This window comes from Vipera berus, assembly GCF_964194415.1.
Source record: "Vipera berus genome assembly, chromosome: Z".
Lineage (NCBI taxonomy): Eukaryota > Metazoa > Chordata > Lepidosauria > Squamata > Viperidae > Vipera > Vipera berus.
Genome location: NC_138205.1, coordinates 120,475,037 through 120,499,357, shown reverse-complemented (window position 1 = coordinate 120,499,357; position 24,321 = coordinate 120,475,037). Strand labels below are relative to the sequence as shown.

The 24,321-nt window shown below is 40.8% G+C and overlaps 2 protein-coding genes across 8 annotated transcripts in view; one reads left to right on the top strand and one right to left on the bottom strand.

Moving 5' to 3' along the window:
* The window catches only part of LOC308678415 (zinc finger MYND domain-containing protein 11), a 117,038-nt gene that overhangs the window by 8,979 nt on the left and 83,738 nt on the right, over positions 1-24,321 (top strand). The gene's annotated exons all lie outside the window — the stretch shown is intronic.
* On the bottom strand, positions 16,349-17,842 carry LOC308678513 (fascin-like; the record flags this gene model as incomplete). The annotated part of the gene is made up of 1 exon (XM_081345732.1): positions 16,349-17,842. One exon carries the CDS (start codon positions 17,840-17,842, stop codon positions 16,349-16,351), a length of 1,494 nt encoding a protein of 497 aa, XP_081201858.1.

The window sequence follows — 24,321 nt, the reverse complement described above, 5'->3', positions numbered from 1 at the left end:
TTAAGAATCCTCACAGAATAAGGTTGCTGTAAATTATATGTTTAATAACAAGAAGAATGATTTGTTTAACACATTCCTGGATGTCTTGCCTCCTTATTATCACTACTTTTGGTGTGTTTAAAACAGTGTCCATCTCCCACAAAGTGCAAATTTAGGTCCAGCTTTTTCATTCAGGAATTTTATGCACTCTTCTAATTTTGGCTTCAACTATAAAGGCTAGTGATAAAATGTGGGCCTGATTTTATATATGGAATACTGGAAATGATCTTTACTGTTCAGATCTACAAATTATTCTTTTTATTATCTTAGATTCATTAACATTTCTGTTAACAGCAGTTGATTTAATCTCATTTTTGCCTTATAAAATTATCAATAATAAAATATTTTTGTATTCCTCAGTAATTTTTAAATTTGAAGCTTTTGTTTGAGAGTGAAATATAAATTAGAACTTAATTTCAGTCATTGTTTGAAAACAAATATTTTTATTCAAGTTTATATTCCTTTCATCTGTCAAATTACCTGGACAGTTTACACTTGGTAACAATAACACATAGTTGCCAAAATGTGGATATATTAAAACAATGATCAGTAAAAGTGGCAAAAAATATGAGGCACAATGAACTTAAATAAATTACTGAAAATGTATCTGCATAGGACAAAAAAGCCATATCTGTCCCTTTTTATCGTATGTATCAAGCAGGTCAGGTAGTATTAAAATAATCACTATGGAACTATAACATGATTTATTACAATTCTGTTTTCAGCTCATATATTTCTGTTCAAATGAACACAGATTATAAGATTCAAACAATGGGCATTTTTCTTCCTATGCATTAGAATTTACAGAATTGAATTCTGTAATGTTATAAACTAGTATTATATTAAATTATATTAAAAGCCTTGGTCCAGCTCTTTAAAATGCTTTTTATATTTGGAATTTTTAGATGCTAGATTACAACTAGATAATTCCCAGCTATCATGACTAGCAAAATTTTGGCTAGAAGAGGGGTTTTTAAAGAAAAATATGTGATTTATACACAGTGCTTTTTTTGTAAAAAAAAAAAAAAAGTGCCGGAACTCTCATATGTCATACAACCCACCTTGTCTATCCTACAGGGCTTACCTTTGTAGTTGAAAAAAAAACCTTCAGTTTTTAGTGTATCTGAAAGACTAGGATTTTGTTCAAGGTAAGCTAATACTATTAATGTTACCATGCACAAATTCGTTGAAAAAAGATGCCGGAACTCTGTTCCAGTGCATTCTATGTCAAAAAAAGCCCTGCTTATACATATGAGGACTTGGAGTCTATTAGTCATCAAATTATCATTTCTGGAACTTCATCTACTCTTGGTCTATTACCATGATGTTCATTGGCCAGTACCTGCCTGTCTGTCTGGATCCGGAAATCCCACAGGATCTTAGCTTTCATTTTCCACACCCTTTTGTGGGATCTCCTATCTAGACCTAGGAGGGTCTAACCCACATTCTGTACACATATTCTGTACATGTATCCAGGTATTGATGTTAAACTGATTGGGTCCATTTTTCCCCCCTTTCTTGAAGATGGGAACCACATCAGCCCTTTTCCAATCCTCAGGTACTTCCCCGGTGCTCCAAGATTTTTGAAGGATGTGGTGCAATGGTTCTGAGATAGGTGTTCTCTTGCCATTTTTTGCTTATTTTAATTTTTGTTTCTGATTTGTCTTGCTGTGGTTTTTTTTGGGGGGGTATGTTGTAAGCTGTAATTTTTGTGTGTGTAATGATTGATGCAAAAAATGAGTTAAGCAGCTCTGCTTTCTCCCTATTGCCTGTTATTTCCTTGCCACCTTCTCTCTTTAGTGGACCTACAGTTTCCTTGACTTTTTTCTTGTTAATATGTTGGAAGAAACTTTTTTTTATTATCCATGATTTCTGTTGCAAGCCTTTGTTCATTCTGATCCTTTGCTCTCCTGACTTAATCTTTGTATATTCTGGCTCTTTCCATTTTTTGTTAATGTCCTTTTTGTCTTTCAGTTTGTCAGAGAGATCTTTGTGCAGCCATGCTGGTTTCTTTTCGAATTTCTTGTTTTTCTGTTTCAGTGGTATTGTACTGGTATGGGCTTTTATGATCGCATTTTTCAGAGTTTCCCACGCTTCTTGGGTTGTTTTTTCCTTTAGGACTTTTATCCATGGGATATTTCCTAGGTTCTCTCTGAATTTGTTAAAGTCAGCTCTTTTGAAGTTCAGAGCACTGATTGGATTGTTTTCTGTTGCTAGTGATTGCATTATATTAAATTCCAGTGTGACATGGTCACTTTCGCCCAAGGTTCCAGCAACTTCAACTCCCTCTATCACTTCTTATTAGTTACAATTAAGCGTAGTATGGCTTTACGTCTAGTTCCTTCTCCACCTTTTGCATCACAAAGTTGTCGGCTAGGTTGATTAGGAATCTGTTTGACCTCCTGTTCGCTGCAGAGTTTGTCTGGATAGTTGAAGTCTCCCATTACTATTGTGGTATGCTTCCTACATACATTTGTTAGCGGGTTGGCAAAGAGTTCATCTATTTCTTCTGATTGGTGGGTGGCCTGTAATATACACCTAGGGTAATGTCACTTTTTCTCTCTCTTATATTGACCCATATACATTCTGGAATGATTTTATCTTGGATCATGTGCATTTCTGTAGATATGTAGTGTTCTCTTCTTACATATACTGCATCTCCCCCTCCTCTTTTTGTAGACCTGTTTCTTTTGAACAATTTATATCCATCCATCGGTCCATTCCAGTCATGGGTTTCGTCCCACCAGGTTTCTGTAATGCCAACTATGTCAAACCCACCCTCGTGTAGTTCGCCCTGTTTGTTCCCCAAGCTTTGAGCATTTGTATATAAGCATTTAAGACTTTTATGCCTGTCCGTGGGTATGTTTGTTGTTTGAATTTTTCTTTTTTCTTTTTTCTCATCACTCCCTACCTCATTGTTTGATTTGTTTTCTTGGAATTTATGATTGGTTTTAGTTTCTATAGATTCTAAAGATAGGTCACCCTTCCCCCTCAATTTTAGTTTAAAGCCCTCCTGATGAGTTGGGCCAGTCTTTTTCCGAGTACATTTTTCCCTCTTTTCGTGAGGTGCAGCCCATCCCTTGCCAAGAGTCCTTCGCATAGGAAATGCAGTCCATGATCCAGAAAACAAAAGTTTTCTTGGCAACATTAACCCTTTAGCCAATGGTTTATTTCTAGAATTCTTTTTCCCTCAATGGGTGCTGGCCTTTCATTGGAAGTACTGATGAGAACACTACTTGTGCTGTTAGCTTCTTAACTTTATTGCCTAGTTGTTCGTAATCTCTCACTATTGTACTCAGGTTCTTTGTTGTGTCATTTATCCCAGTGTCGAGGAGGAGGAAAGGGTAGTAATCAGTAGGCCTAATTATTTTGATTAGGTTCTCAGCCTTATCTTTGTTTTTTGTTCCAGGGAGACAACATACCTCCTTGGATTGTATGTCTGGTTTGCAGATGGATGATTCCGTTCCTTTGAGGATAGAATCTCCTATTACCAACACTCACTTTCCTTTTTTGGGACTGCAGTCTGTTGTGCTTTTCTGTTTATGTCTGGTGTATTTGTTGATGTGACTTTTTAAGGTATAATGTACAATGTATTAAGATAAGAAAGGCTTCCCTAAAAATATGTTAGAACAGTGGCTCCAACCTTTTGAGTACCAGAGACCGTTTCCATGGAGACAGGGGGCATGGTTTCAGGTGCTGCCTGCGTATAGGACTTCACTTATTTGCACAGCCAGGTTTCTGGTATACCACTGACCGGTGCCGGTCCACGGAACGGGACTTGGGGACCCCTGTGTTAGAATAAACATTTTATCCACATAAGTCTTTAATAACCTTCCATGTCAAGTTTCATATTGTTCTTAGTATATTCGTGCCTATATTGCTTCCCAATTTAGTTTTACTAGCGATGTGTATAATTTCATACAAAATTCCTCATGCAAATCCATTTCTTTTCAAGGCATTGCTTGCTTAATAATCTTAAGTTTTTGTTTAAGAAAATGTATGATATGTTATTAGACAAATGCTGTTGGGAAAAATGATTTCATTAAGGAATACCACTTTTAATCTTGTGAATCCTAAGAAGCATGAGGTGTAGAGTCAGTTGATCAAAGTGTTAAGAAAGTATAAATATTCCAATAGTTTGTACCACATTTTTGAAAGCATGTTGCCATTATATTTGTATCTTATTATTTTTCTATTATGAAGGCTGCAAGTTTGAATTGTAACACTTTTCAGTCTCTTAGACTTAGAGCAGTGTTTCTTAAACATTTTTCTCTCTAGACATTTCCCACTTTTAAAAATTATGGAGATTCCAAATATAGCTTTGTATGGGTTATATTTATCAATAAAAGTAGTCCTTGTTGAATGATTGAATGATTACTTGTTTAGCAACTGCTCAGAATTACAGTGGTGCTGAATGATGGGGATTTACAAGGCTCTTCATAGTTGCATAGGTCCCTATGATCACATGATTGCGATTTGGGTGCATAGCAATCGCCTTGGTGTTATGACAATTGCAATTGTAATAGCAATAGCACTTATATATTGCTTCATACTGCTTTACAGCCCTCTCTGAGCGATTTATAGAGTCAGCAGATTGCCCCCAACAAAGGGGCAATTGTTTACCCACCTCAGATGGAAAGCCGAGTCAACCTTGAGCCAGTCGGAATCAAATTCCTAACTGTGGGCAGAATCAGCCTGCAATATTGCATTCTAACCACTGCTACCACAGCTCCCATAATCATATAATCGTGCAGTGTCCCATGGTCATGTGGTCATGCAGCATCCCACAGTCTCCTGATCACCATTTATAGCCTTCACAGCCAGCTTTTGGCAAACAATGTCAAGGGCGAAGCCAACAGGAAATTACAAATGAAGACCACATAACACGGAGCACTGCAAATTCTCTTAATGAGAGCAACTGGGAACTATCGCAATTTCCGACATACATAGGCATGATCATGTTATGTGATTTACAATAGCATCACTTAGCAACAGATTTGCCCAATTACTACTGGTAAGCAAGGCTAATCTGTATTTACCATCTTAAAAACTAAAATTGACATGTTTGCTGCTTTATCACTTCTCACAATTTGAGAGACTTGTAAGATTGTAATATTTTTCAACATAGGCTGGTAAGTATTTTTGATTTTGTGTCTCCGAGAGCTCTTGAAGAATGCCCACGTGTCCCAGAGCCACACTTTAAGGAACACTATTCTGGAGCATTTTTGATATTTATGCAATCATCTTTTCTACTCTGCATTTGAGAAATTTGATTCCTCAGTGACATAGAGATGAGTTGAATGTTGTCCTTTCAGCTGCTGGTTTAGGAAGGTTTTTGAACTGGCAACTGGACTCACAGCAAATAAAGAACAGGTATCATCCTTTTTATCCATATATTTGTATAATTATGGAACTGACACTAATAATGTAAATAGGTCCACTTTAGTGCAGTGAGCAGAATGCTTTAGTTTGATTTATTAAAAGGATACAATCTGATGCCAGGGAAAGCAGTCTTTATCTCTTCCAGAGATATCCTTTATGTGTAGAATATGTGTTCAGAATTATGAAATGTAATAGCTATGTTGTTATAAAGTATGACATTGTGTGGCCTTTTTGACTTAGCAGTTCCAGATTCCATCATTGGCTGAATCTTATATGATTGCATCATCTCATAGGCATGGGATCACTATTTGCCAGCAGTTCCAGTTTCTATCATTAATTGAATCCTGTATGATTGCATCATTTCATAGTTTTGTGATTGTCATTTGCAACCTCTTGCTGGCTTTCCTATTGGCTTTGCTGAGAGTAAAGGTTGCATATGGTGATCATGTGACCATTACTGCAATGTCATAATTGCAAGCTGTTTTCCAAGCACCCAAATTGCAATAATACGACTCCAAGGAGCTATTGTAAGTATCCATCATTTAATCACTATGTTAAGTTTGAATGGTCACTGAATGAATGTAACTGTACATACTTTACAATAAATTTATATAGAGGTAGTCTCTGACTTACGATCATTAGTTTGTCGATAGTTATGATAGTGCTGAAAAAAAATGCTTAGAGCTAGTCCTCATACTAATGACTGTTGCAGCATCACATGATCACAATTCAGATGTTTGACAACTGGTATGTTTTTATGACAGTTACAGCATCCTGGGATCATGGGATTGCCATTTATGACCTGACAAGCAAAATCAATGGCAGATGCTGAATTCGCTTAATGACTACCGCAAAAAGTTATAAAATTGGGTATGATTAATTGTTTAGTGATAGGAGCTACAGTCATGGCCGAAATTGTTGGCACCCCAGAAATTTTTCCAGAAAATCAAGTATTTCTCACAGAAAAGTATTGCAGGAACACATGTTTTGCTATACACAGGTTTATTCCCTTTGTGTGTATTGGAACACAACAAAAAAAGGGAGGAAAAAAAGCAAATTGGACATAATGTCAAACAAAACTCCAAAAATGGGCTGGACAAAATTATTGGCACCCTTAACTTAATATTTGGTTACACACCCTTTGGAAAAAATAACTGAAATCAGTCGCTTCCTATAACCATCAATAAGCTTCTTACACCTCTCACCCGGAATTTTGGACTACTCTTCCTTTGCAAACTGCTCCAGGTCTCTCTTATTGGAAGGGCGCCTTTTCCCAACAGCAATTTTAAGATCTCTCCACAGGTGTTCAATGGGATTCAGATCTGGACTCATTGCTGGCCACTTCAGAACACTCCAGCGCTTTCTTGCCATCCATTTCTGGGTGCTTTTTGACGTATGTTTGGGGTCATTGTCCTGCTGAAAGACCCAAGATCTCGGACGCAAACCCAGCTTTCTGACACTGGGCTCTACAGTGCGACCCAAAATCCTTTGGTAATCTTCAGATTTCATGATGCCTTGCACACATTCAAGGCACCCAGTGCCAGAGGCAGCAAAACAACCCCAAAACATCATTGAACCTCCACCATATTTCACTGTAGGTACTGTGTTCTTTTCTTTGTAGGCCTCATTTCGTTTTCGGTAAACAGTAGAATGATGTGCTTTACCAAAAAGCTCTATCTTGGTCTCATCTGTCCACAAGACGTTTTCCCAGAAGGATTTTGGCTTACTCAAGTACATTTTGGCAAACTGTAATCTTGCTTTTTTATGTCTCTGTGTCAGCAGTGGGGTCCTCCTGGGTCTCCTGCCATAGCGTTTCATTTCATTTAAATGTCGACGGATAGTTTGCGCTGACACTGATTCTCCCTGAGCCTGCAGGACAGAACTTGTTTGGGGCTGCTTATCCACCATCCGGACTATCCTGCGTTGCAACCTTTCATCAGTTTTTCTCTTCCGTCCACGACCAGGGAGATTAGCTACAGTGCCATGGGTTGCAAACTTCTTGATAATGTTGCGCACTGTGGAGAAAGGCAAATCTAGATTTCTGGAGATGGACTTGTAACCTTGAGATTGTTGATATTTGTCCACAATTTTGGTTCTCAAGTCCTCAGACAGTTCTCTTCTCCTATTTCTGTTGTCCATGCTTAGTGTGGCACACAGAGACACACAATGCAAAGACTAAGTGAACTTCTCTCCTTTTTATCTGCTTTCAGGTGTGATTTTTATATTGCCCACACCTGTTACTTGCCCCAGGTGGGTTTAAAGGAGCATCACATGCTTGAAACAATCTTATTTATCCACAACTTTGAAAGGGTGCCAATAATTTTGTCCAGCCCATTTTTATTTATTTATTTATTTTATTTATTTAATTAAATTTTTATACCGCCCTATTCCCGAAGGACTCAGGGCGGTTTACAGGGCAGCATAAAATACAATATAAAAATAGTATAAAATTAAAATAGATTAAATTAATTAAGCCCAACAATTAAAACAATATTAAAAGCTAAAACCCCTTCAGTCCAGGCCTGATAGATCAAAAAACCAGGTTTTCAGGTCCCGGCGAAATGAACGCAGATCGGGGGTGGTCTGAAGTTCCACCGGTAAATCATTCCAAAGGGCAGGTGCGCCCACAGAGAATGCCCTCCCCCTGGGGATCACACGCCGGCACTCCTTAACCGCCGGCACCCTGAGAAGGCCCTCCCTGTGGGAGCGCACAGGACGATGGGAAGTTGATGCCGGCAGCAGGTGTTCCCTTAGATAATCCGGACCCAAGCCATTTAGAGCTTTATTACCAGCACCTTGAATCTCACCCGGAGGGCAACCGGAAGCCAATGCAGCTCACGGAGAAGAGGTGTTATACAGGAGTATCTGGAAACTCCCATAACAACTCGCGCGGCTGCATTCTGCACCAGTTGAAGCCTCCGCGTGGTCCTCAAGGGCAGCCCCATGTAGAGAGCGTTGCAGTAGTCTAGCCGGGAGGTCACGAGCGCATGGGTGACTGTGCGTAGGGCATCTTGGTCAAGATAGGGCCGCAACTGGCGCACCAGACGAAGCTGGGCAAAAGCCCCGCTGGTCATGGCTCCTATATGGTCTTCAAAATTGAGCCGTGAATCCAAGAGGACGCCAAGTTGCGAGCCCTATCGACGGGGGGGTAATACCTTACCCCCCATCATTAGTGATGGAACAACCTGGTTAACCCGAGATGCCGGTATGCACAGCCACTCAGTCTTGGCAGGATTGAGACGAAGCCTGTTTCTCCCCATCCAAACCCGGACCGCCTCCAGGCAACGGGACATCACGTCGAGTGCATCACTGGGTTGGTTTGGGGTAGAAAGAAAAAGTTGGGTATCATCAGCGTACTGATGATACCCCACCCCGAAACCACGAATGAGCTCGCCCAGCGGTTTCATGTAGATGTTGAACAGGAGGGGAGTTTTGTTTGACATTATGTCCAATTTGCTTTTTTCCTCCCTTTTTTGTTGTGTTCCAATACACACAAAGGGAATAAACCTGTGTATAGCAAAACATGTGTTCCTGCAATACTTTTCTGTGAGAAATACTTGATTTTCTGGAAGAATTTCTGGGGTGCCAACAATTTCAGCCATGACTGTATAATCCAAATTATGGTTGTAAGTGAAGGATTACCTATATGTAAATAACGAATAAAGATAAACAGTTCAAAGTGATTTGCAAACTCTGGTTAAATTTTGCATTGGTGTTGAATATATCAATATATATATCAATATATGTATGTCCTGTTCTGCTTGCTTAGCAGCATACAAGTGTCGTCATAATCACACACATATTATCTCATGTGATTTTGAAATTCTGAAGCTAAGATTAAGACCAGAAGCTGAGGTTAGTAATGAATATGTTTAATTAATATGTCCCCTCATGATAAGGTGAAACAGCAAACTTGGATATATGTATAAAATTGTTCAGTGACTAAATAAGTCTCTTTGCTCTGATTAATGTTATTGTAGCACACAATGATGAATCTTTTAATGCTATGATTTTTGAATTATACAATTTTATTCCCTTCCTGTTTCTTTCATCCACTTTGACCCCTTATATTTGCCTTTGAGATAAATGAAGCTTAATAGGCATAACTAATACCTCAGACAATTGGAATATTATTGTGTAGTGAGCGATGAATTGATCCAAATGTTGGCCATAGTGGGCCGTTTAATTTTTAGTATGTCATTGAAGTGCTTTAGGCAAGGGATACTCGAAAAATATTTCATGACAGTGGTTTTAATGAGCAGGACTTGTGAGGGATAATTGGTAGTGCTAATGTATTTCACAAAGGCATGTTCAGAAAGGCTTATTTATAGCCATTTTGAAGGGATATAGGAGTTATTACTGAATAAGATGAGGCATTGCTTGACTAACCATAAAAATATAAGCTAAATCTTGGAAGGAAGAACTCTTATATGTATTCCTTCCCTTTGAACAGCCATGACATTTAGTAAATGTTTAAATTTATATTAATATGAAAAAAGTGATTTATGATTATATAGGTGGTCCTTATATTTAAAACTGTTGCAGCATCTCCATGACCTTCCCAGCTGTCTTCTGACAGGCAAAATCTGTGGGGCAAGCCGGATTCTTTTAATGACCATGTGATTGTGGCAAAACTTGTAAAATTGGGTGTGACTCACTTAATGACTGTCTTGCTTAGCAATAGAAGTTCTAGTCCCAATTGTGATAATAAATCAAGGATTGCTTATATTGTTTTAACTTTGCTGCATCCTCTTGAATTAACCTATACCTCTCTGGGAGTTGTTGGCTGATACATTATGGAAGAAAAAAATGGACTGTGAGCTAGGAATAGCAGGTAAGTTAAGGATCTACAAAGACAGGATTCAGTTATTCAAGAAAGCAGCCACTTTAAGTAAAGGCAGGGCTTTTTTTCTCATAGAGCTCTCAGAACGGCGTTCCGGCACCTTTTTTTGACGGATTTTTTTTTCAACTTTTGCACAAAGTGTGCTACTCCCTCTATTGGCCACTTTCAAAAGCCAATAGGAATTGCTGCTGAGCGCGCAAAAAGACCCAGCCGGCAAACATTGCAAAGGCAAGTTGTCTGCAGCGAAGGTGAGTTGGCAGGAACTTTGCACCCCTCCTTGCTGCCCAACTACACCATCTCCTAGTTGTAATTAAGAGAGGACCAGGAGTGGGAGGTGGGGAGCAGCACTTAATTCTGCCCTGCCGAAAAAGTGGAGTCCATGTGCACTCCTGCCTTGTGCTCACCCGTGTCAGCCAGGCTCTCCATGCCGCACTGCAGCATGGAGAGCCTGGCACCAAAGCACGGAAAACGTGTGCACCTGCCTTATGCTCACCTCGTGTCAGCTAGGCGGACCACAAGTCAGAAGGAGAAAACGCAGTGGCAAAGAAACCCTCTCCTCAAATAACTTGCATTTGTCAAGTCCACCCTGCTCTCTGCGAGACCCTTGGCCCAATGGGCCTGGCGGACACCTCTTTTTAATTGCTGAAGATACCTGGAAAAGATGGGAGATGTGACGCCACGGTGCTTTGGGAGCTGCGGGGCCCGCTCTACACGGCAGGGTTGCGCATGGCAGGTGGGGCGGAGGCAGCGCTGGCAGGGTGGCTGCGGGTGCTGGGTACGGAGGTGGCACGCGTGGGGCACGGTGGGCGGCTGACCTTCCATGGGCCAGGCCAGCTGATGGCCTACCCGGTGCTGGACCTGCGCTGCCTCCGCTTGGCCCAGTATGCCTACCTGGCTGCCCTAGAGTGCCTGGCCCATGATGTCTGCCTCTGCTGCCTGCCCCATGCAGCCCTGCCATGTAGAGCGGGCCCCACAGCTCTCATAGCACCAGCTGCTCCAGCCCCAGGGTGCAGCCCGCTGTCGACACCCATCATGCCCCCGCCTGCAGCCATCCTACCGTAGTCAATGTAAGTAGGCAATACTGGGATACAATTCCCAAAAAGAAAGATTCATCTCTGAATCCAAGGCAAACCATTCAATATCACAGTAGTCCAAGTCTATGCCCCAACCACTGGTGCTGAAGAGGATGAAATTGACTGGTTCTATGAAGCCCTATAGCACCTTATAGAATTAACACCAAAAAACGATGTCCTTATCATCATGGGGGATTGGAATACTAAAGTAGGATGCCAAAAGATAACCAGAATAATAAGCAAGTTTGGCCTTGGAGTAAAAAATGAAGCAGGGCACAGGCTGGTAGAATTTTGTCAAGAGAATACGATGGTCATAGCAAACACTCTTTTCCAACAACCCAAGAGACAGCTCTACACTTGGACATCACCAGATGGTCAACACAGAAATCAGATTGATTATGTGCTCTGCAGCCAAAGATAGAGAAGCTCTATACAGTCAGTAAAAACAAGACCAGGAGCTGACTGTGGCTCAGACCATGAGCTTCTGGTTGCAAAATTTAGGCTTAAACTGAAGAAAGTAGGGAAAAGCACTAGGCCGCTCAGGTATGAACTAAATCATATCCTTGACGAATATACAGTAGAGGTGATAAATAGATTTAAGGAATTAGATCTGATAAAGAGTGCCTGAAGAACTATGGACAGAGGTTCGCAACATTGTACAAGAGGTAACAACTAAAACCATCCCAAAGAAAAAGAAATGCAAGAAAGCAAAATGGCTGTCTGAGGAAGCTTTGCAAATAGCTGAGGAAAGGAGGAAAGCGAAAGGGAGAAAAAGATACACCCAACTGAATGCAGAATTCCAGAGAATAGCTAGAAGAGATAAGAATGCCTTCTTAAATGAATAGTGCAAAGAAATAGAAGAAAACAATAGAATAGGAAGGACCAGAGAACTTTTCAAGAAAATTGGAGAGATGAAAGGAAAGTTTCATGCAAAAATGGGCATGATAAAGGACCAAAATGGCAGGGACCTAACAGAGGCAGAAGAGATTAAGAAGAGGTGGAAAAATTACACAGAAGAACTATACAAGAACAAGCTTAACGTCCCTGATAACCACGATGAGGTGGTCACTGACCTCGAGCCAGACATCCTAGAATGTGAAGTGAAGTGGACCTTAGGAAAGCTGAGCAACAACAAAGCTAGTGGAGGTGACAATATTCCAGCTGAGCTATTCAAAATCTTAAAAGACGATGCAGTAAAAGTGCTACACTCAAATTTGCCAGCAAATTTGGCAAACTCAACAGTGGCCACAGGATTGGATCAGTTTACATTCCAATTCCAAAGAAAGGTAGTGGCAAAGAATGTTCAAACTATCGCACCATTGCACTCATTTCACGTGCTAGTAAAGTTATGCTTAAAATCCTACAAGTTTGACTCCAGCAGTATGTGGATCGAGAACTACCAGAAGTACAGGCAGGATTTCGAAGAGGCAGAGGAACTAGAGATCAAATTGCCAACATACACTGGATCATGGAGAAAGCTAGGGACTTCCAGAAAAACATCTGCTTCATTGACTATGCTAAAGCCTTTGATTGTGTGGATCACATCAAACTGTGGCAAGTTCTTAAAGAGATGGGAGTGCCAGACCATCTTATTTGTCTCTTGAGAAACCTATATGCGGGTCAAGAAGCAACAGTGAGAACTGAACATGGAACCACTGATTGGTTCAAAATTGGGAAAGGAGTATACTGTCGCCCTGCCTGTTTTACTTATATGCAGAGCACATCATGAGAAAAGCAGGGCTAGATGAATTAAAAGTTGCAATTAAGATTGCCAAGAGAAATATCAACAACCTAAGATATGCAGATGATACCACTCTAATGGCCGAAAGTGAAGAGGAACTAAACAGCCTCTTGTGGGTTAAGAAGGAGAGTGCAAATGTTGGGTTGAAACTTAACATTAAGAAAACCAAGATCATGGCATCCGGCCCTCTCAATTCCTGGCAAATAGATGGGGAAGAAATGGAGGTAGTGACAGATTTTATTTTCCTGGGCTCCAAGATCCCTGCAGACAGGGACTGCAGCCAAGAAATTAAAAGACGCTTGCTCCTGGGGAGGAAAGCCATGGCAAATCTAGACAGCACACTAAAAAGCAGAGACATCACCCTGCCAACGAAAGTGTGTATAGTTAAGACTATGGTCTTCCCAGTTGCAATGTATGGCTGTGAATTTTGGACCATAAGAAAGGCTGAGCACCAAAGAATTGAGGCCTTTGAACTATGGTGCTGGAGAAGACTCCTGCAAGTCCCTTGGACTGCAAGGTTATCAAACCGGTCAGTCCTAGAGATCAACCCTGACTGCTCTTTAGAAGGCCAGATCCTGAAGTTGAAACTCAAATACTTTGGCCACCTAATGAGAAGGAAGGACTCACTGGAGAAGAGTCTAATGCTGGGAAAGATTGAGGGCAATAGAAGAAGGGGACGACAGAGAATGAGGTGGCTGGATGGAGTCCCTGAAGCAGTAGGCGTGAGCTTAAATGGACTCCAGAAGATGGTAGAGGACAGGAAGGCCTGGAGGAACGTTGTCCATGGGGTTGCAATGGGTCGGACACGACTTCACAGCTAACAACAACAATAGAAAAACATAAGAACGGCTGTGATTAAGAAAGGCTGAGTGCCAAAGAATTGAGGCCTTTGAAGTCCTGCGAGTCCCTTGGACTGCAAGGCGTTCAAACCGGTTACTCCTGGAGGAGATCAACCCTGACTGCTCTTTAGAAGGCCAGATCCTGAACTTGAAACTCAAATACTTTGGCCACCTAATGAGAAGGAAGGACTTACCTAAACATGCAATAGAAAATATAAATGTGGGATTTAAACAAGATGTGATAACATATAAAGAAATTCTTAGATTGGAAAAGAATGAATGGCAATTGAAGTCTTTTAATATTTTAAAAGAAGAAAAAATAGTACAAACTTGGTTTCAGTATGGGCTAGATGGAAAGAAGTTACAGGCTAGATGGAAAGAAGATCAGAAAATTGGTATTTCAATATTAGATGGGAATTTGGTAAAGCAAATTAGAGATCAAAGTCGAACGCATATAAGAAGGATATATAATGCATTGATAGAAATTGACTCAGAAGCGGAATTGGTTAAGGATTGTATGATAAAATGGGCCCAGAACTTTCAAGAACCAATAATAATGGATACTTGGGAGAAAATATGGGTTAGGAATGTTAAATTCACACAGGCACAAAATTTAAGGGAGAATTTTTACAAAATGTTTTATAGATGGCATTTAGATCCCAAAAAATCAGCATGTATGTATCCAAATTGTCAGCCAAAATGTTGGAGATGTGGTTGTGATGATGCAACGTATTATCATGTATGGTGGACTTGTAAAAAAGTTAAAGCTTTTTGGATTAAAATTTGGTGGAACATGCAGAAGATTTTTAAGAAAAAGATAAGATTTTTACCACAATTGTTTTTGTTGGGTATTATCACTGATTGTACTCTTATAGAAACCAAATTGATGCTGAATTTAATAACAGCTGCAAGACTTTTGGTAGCGCAATACTGGAAGAAGGAGGACCTGCCTACTATTGAAGAATGGACTTTGAAAGTTTCGAACTTGGCAGAAATGGCTAAAATCTCGGCATATGTGAAAGATCACTCGCAACAGAGATATATAGTGGAATGGAAAAGATGGATTGATTTTATTCAGAACAAATATGGGACTACAAAGTATCATTTAGCATTTGAATAGTTATTAGTTATTGTAATTAGAGGCTATATTATTATTTTTTATATGGTTAAGGAGAGTTAAAGTGTGATAGGGTTTAAAGAGTAATTATAGTAATTAGAATATTTTAGAGCAAGATTGTATGATGTAATACCCTGTATTTGGCTCTGGGAAGTCGGGGGGGTGTTGGGATGGGAGGGATGGGGAGAGGGGTGGGGTAGATGGGGTATATGTTTCAAAAATGTATTATAAAACTTTTCAATAAACAAAAGGGAAGGACTCACTGGAGAAGAGCCTAATGCTGGGAAAGATCAAGGGCAAGAGAAGAAGGGGACGACAGAGAATGAGGTGGCTGGATGGAGTCACTGAAGCAGTAGGCGTGAGCCTAAATGGACTCCAGAAGATGGTAGAGGATGGGAAGGCCTGGAGGAATGTTGTCCATGGGGTCGGGATGGGTGGGACACGACTTCGCAACTAACAACAACAACAAATATTTTTTTTAGTTATATAAATAAATATATAAATAAAATTATATAAATAAAAGATTAACAAGATGAGAGTTCTGGCATCTTTTTGGTTTTTTTATAGGGAAAAAAAAGCACTAAGGTCTTCAATTCCCCAGTTAGCCTGACAATTTGGAGCTGAACTGCAAACATTTGCAGACATAAAATGAGGAAGAAGACTAGTAAGATCCAAAGCCAAGCAAGGGAAGTCTTCATTCCTACTATAGATAATGCCCCACCTTAAAACTGGAAGGCCCAGTTGGAACAAGAGTTACGGAGGCCCACCTACACTGAGCCAGAAGGTGGGGCGCTGAAGACACAAAACCTTCAAGGTTCTCCAAGGCAGCCTCTTGCTGAACTCAATACTAGCTCTTCTTGACGACTCTCCTTCTAAGGAGCAGACCTAGCTGGTGGGGAAATGGAGCGGGACACATGTTCCAATTCCAGTTAGGAGAAATATATTCCTTTTCAATTCAGAAGGACCAGCCAAGGCCAAAGGAGAGATCTGTTGAGCTACCACCCAACTTTTCCCTTCTTCCCTCTTCCCTTACAAAAAGTCCGTAAGGTGAGGGCAGGACATTTTTCTGCAAACAAAGGATGTTTCATTCCAGTTTTAAGTGAACTCACCTAACCAAGGGGGGGGGGAAAGGCCAACTTAAACAAACAATGGCATGGCAGGCCAAAGGCAGCAGGCCAGTCTGAAAGACAGAACCCCTCTCTTTTGTAAAAGACACACCAGAACATACCAAAGGAAATTCCTGCAGGAAGTTGGCAACGGGGGGGGGGAGGAAGTGGGGAAGCGTAGAGTGAAGGGAAGGAGACTAAAGTGCATTTAATACTCCCAGAGGGTGGAGGGGTCAATGGCATCAGCAGAGGCTTTGAGGACCCCAGCGTGGTCGCCCTTCAGGTATTTGTTGTTGACTTTAATGGCCACCTTGTTCAAGTCGCAGAACTCAAAGAAGTCCATGGGAGAATCGCTGCTGCTGGTGATGGACGCCTCGCTTCCCACCGTCCAGTATTTCCCAGTGGAATCTTTGATATTGTAGGCACCATCGTTAAACTCCAGCTGAAAGATATCGTAAGAGGACCGATTGCAATCTAGGGTGCCTGTCATCTTCCGACAGCCGATGAAGCCATGTTCTCCACGGAAAACAATGATTGGCCGATTGATCAGCTTCATGAGGAAGTGTTCTGTCTCACTGGCAGTTTCGACCGTAGCAGCAAGCTGCCCGTTCTTCTTGGCAGTGACATATTTGCCATTGGCGGCTTTCAGAGTGATACGCCGGTCACACCACTCAATGTCGAAGTAACAGTTGGCATTCTTAGTTGAGGCAGTAGATTGCACCCCACCGTTGGAGGTCAGCGTCCAGTACTTCCCTGTACAAGTCCTGAAGGTACATTTTTTGGTCTCTCTGTTGACCTCCATCTGGAAGGTCTCTTGGTCGCCCTCTTCATCTTGGTTTGCTGAGAGATCGATCCCTTGCCGGGTGGAGACGTTGCGCTCGTTGGCGCGCAGGACCACCTGCGGGCAGCTCTGCTCCAGGCGGAAGAGCTCGTCTTTGCCCACCTTGGCCGCCTTGCCGGCCTTGAGCGTGCCGCTGGGCCCCGAGGGCGCCAGGTAGCGGCCCTGGCAGTCGCGGAAGGCTACTTTGCTGGCGCGGAACTCCAGCGTGAACCCGACGGCCGGCTCGGCTCGGCTGACCAGCTGCCTGTCGTGGCGGAAGAGGCGGTGGTCGCGGGCCTGGAGCCGGTAGTGGCCCTTGTGGAAGAGCAGGGTGACCAGGGCGTCCACGCCCCAGGGCACGTCGCGGCCCACGGCCAGCTCCTGGCCGTCGGCGCCCAGCCGGGCGTAGCACTTGCGGCGCAGGCTGAAGAGGTGGAGCTGCGGGTGGAGGGCCAGGTGGACCCGCCACTTCTCGGCGGCCGAGACGGCCTGGGCGAAGCAGGAGAGGCGGTCCTCGGTGCCGCCGAAGAAGCGCCGGTGGGGCTTGGATTGGAGCGACCAGTGGCCATCGTCGTGGGCCACGATCAGGAAGCGGCAGTCGGCTGCGGGCGCCTCCCGCTCGCAGCTCACCTGGCCGTCCTTGTCGGCCGCCAGGTAGCGGCCCAGGTGGCTGCGCAGGAAGACCCCGCCGCCAGCCTCGTCGCCCTCCTGCTCCAGCGTCCAGATCTGCTTCTTCTTCAGGCTGGGCGCCGAGGCGTTGAGCTTGAAGCCGAAGGCCTCAGCCGTCAGGTACTTGTTGCCGCAGTTGATCAGCCCGAACTGGATGGGCAGTGACTCCGAGGGCGCTGGCGGCGGCGACAAGGCGGTCCCGTTGGCCGTCATGGCGAGGCGGGAAAGGGACGGACGGACGGATGGATGGAGACGGAGCGGCTGGGCTGCGTTCTCTCCTCCTTTCCCTCCTTCCTTCCTTCTTTCCCTCCCTTCCTCTCTTCTCTCCTTCCTTCCTTCCTTCCTTCCTTCCTTCCTTCTCGCCTGCCTGCCTGCCTCCTTCCCCGACGGCTCCTTTGTTCGGCTGCTGCGGAGGAAGGGGACGGGCGGACGGGCTCGCCGGGTGGGCGGGCTGGGGCTCCCGGCGCTCCGCAAAGCCGGGCTGCAGCTCGGCGAGAGCAAGAAGACTAGTAGATTAGAAGAGAAAGTCTAAAAGGAAAACAAAATCTGGGGAAGGGAATGAAAAGGGAGGTAAAATGAGGAATGATAGTGATTTGAGAAAAAGTTAAAGACTTTGGCTTTAGACAGTGATAGATATTTGAATTTCAAAAACTTCAAGAACATTAAATAATTTTTTTTAACAACAGAATTCTGAAGTCAGTTATGAATACAAATTTATTTGGAAATTAGGCTAGTATACAAATAATATAGTAATCTTGGTTGGACTTCCGGTTTGCCAAGCCAGCCGTCATGGACGTCTGGAGGACGGCTGTCGTCTTCCACGTCCAGTTTCGCATTGCTGGCGGGTCCTAAAAGGGCTAAAGAGCCGCCTTGGATGGGGCGACCAGATAGAAGGGGCTTTTGCAGAAATGCGGGGGAGCCGCAACCCCCCCGTTAGTGCCTGCATTCCCTTCGTACCGGCGGACAAAAGACTGGCCATAGTAATATGGCCAGTTAGTAGGCTGCAGACTGCTGAAGTCAAACTTACTGTCAGGCAACATTAAAGCAGCGTGGAAGAGACGGGGGTAAGATTCCTCTCTTATACCTTAATCTTCTTTTCACCTAAATAAGCTGCTAAGTACCTTCCCCCCTGTGGAGAGGGAGGGGGGAATCAACCCTCCCTTCAAATAAGCGGCGAGCAAACTCCGGTGTTTTTAAAAAAATGTTGGTAAAAAAGAAACGGACTAAAAGAAAAGAACTTTCAAAGCACTTGGGGGACACCCAGTGGCTAAACCTGAAATTGCAATCTGACTCTCTTTAAAAAAAAAGAAAATATTTAAGAAAAACAAGATAAGATTAACCTTGAACACCAGATGTGAAACTTCATCATGGAAGAGTTTCAAAAACAAATCTATGCTATATGGGAAATATCTTACCAAACCTATCAGTTCCTTTCTACAGCTGGCGATGAAATAAGAGCTTTTGGAAAAGAATTAGAAAGCATGTCGAAGAAACAAACTCAAACTGTGACTACAACTAATATTTTATCGGGACAGAACTTAACAGAAGAAATTGAACAATCAAATACATTGGCAGAAGAATTAATTATTCAACAAATACAGTCTTTTGAAGATCATAATGGGAAACAGGTGGAAAACCAGGACAATTATATCAAGAGGTGAAAATAATGAGAAGATTTGGTGCTGTTAACAGACTTCTCAATCCTTCAAAAATGGAGACTGGAGGGCCACTTCAATATGATATAACAACACAAGAATGCTTTGATGACCCTGAGGCAAAAAAGCGAAAAATGACATGACATAGGAAGAAAGCAAGAATAAGATTGAAGAAATATGGATATTCTTAAGAGGCATGAAATAGATAATACCAAAATAGACAGGATTGTACTTGGATTACGAGAGATTGTTTTGATGAGTAGATAAAAATACTAATTAAAAAAAACAAAAAAAACACATGTATGAATACTAACATTGAAATATTGAGCTCTTTAAATGACATGGATTAAGATGTATATATGTTAAGAATGATAGAGTGTAACTAATATACTTGGATGTAATGACATGTAAGGATGTATTAAATGTTGAAGTGGAAGAAATTTTGGTTGATTTTTAATATGTGGAAACTATAAATGAGAAATAAGAATATTATAATGTCCTCCTCTTTCTCCTTGCAATTGGTATCCTAATGACTACCATTCTAATATTGTACTACTAACATTGATATGGAAATGAGATAAATAAGTGTATTTACATTACTAGGTATCGGAGAAAATTGGGTAAAGGGAAGGGTGGTTATTTAGCAATATGAAAATGAGAGATTTTAAACGTTTAATTTTAATATCAATGTAAATTTAAAGCTAGAAAAAATATATAAGGTGTTTGATGTTTTAAAAATGGAATGTTAAAATATAAAATATACTAAGATACTTTTGTAATATTGGAAAACTAATAAGAAGAGGGGGAAAAAGTAATCTTGGTTGTCTGTATTATTGCATTATATCTACTTTTATTTATGAATTATTTATTTGTAAACTCTAGGTGATATCTGAAGCTACTCTGTCTCTATATGTGTATATATGTGTGTGTGTGTGTGTGTATATATATATGTATGTATGTATGTATGTATGTATGTATGTATGTTTGTAGTTTCTATGATAATACAACCTTAATATATTTAGGGTTTTGTTTTGTTCATATCTTTTAAGTTGTGCTTTGTTCATATCCATTATAGCTCTGAGCTCTAATTTTAATTTTAAAAACCATTTTTAGAAGAATCAGCTACATGTATAATGGGATTGGGAAGAATTAGTTTAACTTATGGTTTCTGTAATACATGATAATGATAATGTTATCCATTTAGTTGTGACTTGACTCTTGGCAATTCTATGGGCCACGTCTCTCCAAATCTTCTGATTTTGCACTAATTCTTTGAGTTGTTCTATGCTCCGTAATACTAATTTCATGCATTATAGCCGGATATTGAGCACAGACAAGGCAGAAGTGACAGAAACAATTTTGCATCCCAAATCTCTAGGAATCTTTTAAACATGCTGTTCCCAAACCAGTTTTTGTTTTAGATTTTTGTTAATTAAGCCATTACACTAAGTTTCAGTTCTAGAAGTTAGATGAAAACAAAAACAAGTGTTAGATTTATACTTTCAGAGGAGAGTATGTCATAGTGTCCCTTTGGGAATTTTTTTAATTCCTGTAACAACAGATAGCTTTAATCCTACATCTGGGAAATAAGAGTTTGGGATGAGAACAATTGGATGGTGGTGTTTACAAATGAGAAGAAGCCTTTGAATCATATTCGGGATACATCATATTTAAAAAAGGGGTTGTTGGTTTATTTCTCCCTTTTACATTTCTACACATAATTAAATATTTTTAAGGTCCTGGATGCTTTAAGAACTAATTCATATATGTTTTGGAAAAGAATTATAAGCAGAGACTCACCTCCTTGGTGTATTCTGAAACTATGGGAAAGCTTAGAAAAGAACGGGAAATTGCAATGGGACTAAATGCATTCTTTTTCTAAATTTGCTGTTGAGACAATTTGTCTCAACTTTTTATATTCATAATTCTATTCAGTCTGTATCAACTTTCCCCAATTTTACATCTTCCCAATTTATTTAGGAATTATAGGCCCAACACATCTGGAATGTGTCATTTAGAAGAAGGCTAAACCGTGTTTCTCAACCTTGGCAACTTTAAGATGCATGGACTTCAACTCCCAGAATTCTCCAGCCAAGCAAGCTGGCTGGGAAATTCTGGGAGTTGAAGTCCACATACCTTAACATGCCAAGGTTGAAAAATATGACTGTACTATAGAAAAACATATTAGGAGGTTTTTATTGTTATGCATAAAATAATCTGCTGAAGAAAGAATCTGTGGAGAGATGTTTTGTTCAAAATAAAGGTTTATGAATTAAAAATCAAGTTTTTTGATATTTGGCGATGTTTGCTGAAATGTAAATAACAGATGGTACACAGATATACAGTTTCACTTGAATATACCAAAAACTCAGGTTATATGCTACAGATTGTTATTTGAATAGGTGAAAATCATCTGCTTTGGTAAGAAACTATCCTTGATTTACACAACAGTTTGTTTAATGACTGTTTGAAGTTACGTCATTGAAAAATGATCATTTTTCACACTTAGCTTGGCCATGGTCATGTGATCAAAATTCTTTGCAACTGATTCATATTTATGGTGATTGCCTTTTGGGACCTTCTGACAAGCAGTCAATGGGAAGGCAGATTCGCTTAACAACCAGGTTACTAACTTAACAATTGCAATGAATCACTTAACAACTTTTGCCAGAAATGTCGTAAAATGAAGCAAAACTCACTTAACAAATGTCTCACTTAGCAACAGAAATTTTGGGCTCAATTGTGGTCCCAGGTTGAGGATTACCTGTATTCTTTTGAGAGGAAATAAAGACATTCTGGAGGAGTACCAGGAATTTTCTAAGCATAAAGCATGTCAGTACTAGACAATGCTCTCTAAACTAAGATGTATGGGGAATTTTATTGTAATTTTCTGTAGTTCACCAAACATTTTTATTTGTCAGTGAGTAATGAATATTGAAAACAGAAAGCCTTATTCCCTCCTGAATTAGGCTCCTAAGCTGAACAATAATTAAGATTAAATTTATGAAAATATGTATGTAATCGCAAGAGCAATTTAGCAGTGGCCCAGATTCCACTAATATGTAACATTATTCCTGTTGGATATATTTTGTACAACATATGGAGTCTGTCTTGTCTTGACAGTTTTTCCCCTCTATTGTTGCTTTTTATTCTTTTGTAATGTCAGCTGCCCAAAACAGTGGAGGGAAATGGTCTTAAATTTAACAGACAAATACGAATCAGAATAAAATGTTTGCTTTAGTAAATCAAGTAATTTATTTCTCAAAAGTAGAACTAAAACACATAGTTTAGAAGTTATGTTTTAGTTGGAAATTCAGACAATAAAGACAAATAATAATGAATAAGAAACTTAGTGATTAAATATTAAAAAAAATTAAAGTCTAGAGTCTCAAGATGTTTCCTTCTGTCTTTGATGCTACACTTCAATGTTCATTAGAAGAAAATGTTTCAGGTTAGAGGTTCTCAAATTAGATGATGGTCTCCTGGATATTGTGATCAAAACCGGCTCCAGTTTTGGTTGGGCAAGCCCACATCAGACATTTACAAACAAACCCAGTAGCAAAGCCTTTGGGGGGAAGTGATCATGCAATATTGGAATTCAACATTATGGAAGCACAAGCAATAGAATACAGCCAAACTAGAGTCTTGGACTTTAAAAGAGCTAATTTCAATAAACTTAGAGAGACCATGGGAAGAATTCCATGGATGAGAATCCTAAAGGGAAAAACAACTCAAGAAGCTTGGGAAATTTTGAAAAGTGAGATAATAAAGGCCCAGTCTAGTACAATACCAACAAAGAAGAAAAATAACAGCTTTCAAAAGAAACCAGCATGGCTGCATAAAGAACTCTCTGATAAACTGAAAGGTAAAAAGGACAAGTATAAGAAGTGGAAAGAGGGGCACATAACTAAGGCAGAATATCAGCAAACAGCCCATGCCTGCAAAGATGAAGTGAGGAAAGCTAAGGCTCAAAATGAACTAAGGCTTGTGACCAAAGTCAAAAATAACAAAAAAAGCTTCTTTCAACATAAGAAACAAGAAAAAAGTTAAGGAAATGATTGGTCCATTAGTGGGGGAAAGTGGCAAGAAGATGACAAGCAACAGGGAGAAAGCAGAACTATTTAACTCGTTTTTTGCATCTGTCTTTACACAAAGGGAAAAAACAGTCCAACCTACCAAAACCAGTGCCATAAAAAACAGAATAGAAACGCAAGTTAAGATAGGCAAGAAAATGGTAAGTGAGCACCTGTCCAGCCTAGACGAGTTCAAATCACCAGGACCAGATGGATTACACCCCAAGGTTCTCAAGGAACTGGCAGACGTGATCTCAGAACCACTGAACTATATTTTTCAAAGATCCTGGAGCACTGGGGAACTACCGGAGGACTGGAAGAGAGGTGATGTAGTTCCCATCTTCAAAAAAGGGAAAAAAATAGATCCTGGAAACTACAGACCTATCAGCCTGACCTCAATACCTGGGAAGATTCTGGAAAAGACAATGAAACAACAAATCAGCGAACACCTTGATGCGAACAAAGTTATCACTAAAAGCCAACATGGCTTTGTCAAAAACAGATCGTGCCAGACAAACCTTATTGCATTCTTTGACCAAGTGACAAAACTAGTGGACCAGAAGAATGCTGTAGATATAATTTACTTGGACTTCAGTAAGGCATTTGATAAAGTAGGTCACAACCTACTACTTGATAAGATAGAAAAATGTGGGTTACATAGCATCACCACCAGATGGATTCGTAGCTGGCTGACAGGCCGTACTCAGTGTGTGGTCCTCCATGGAACCGCATCTACATGGAAGGAAGTGTGTAGTGGGGTGCCCCAGGGCTCTGTTCTGGGCCCAGTGCTCTTCAACATCTTCATCAACGATTTGGATGAGGGGATAGATGGGGAACTCATCAAATTTGCAGATGACACCAAGCTGGCAGGAATAGCCAATACTCCAGAATATAGGCTTAAGATACAGGAGGATCTGGACAGACTGGAACACTGGGCACTATATAACAAAATGAAATTCAATTG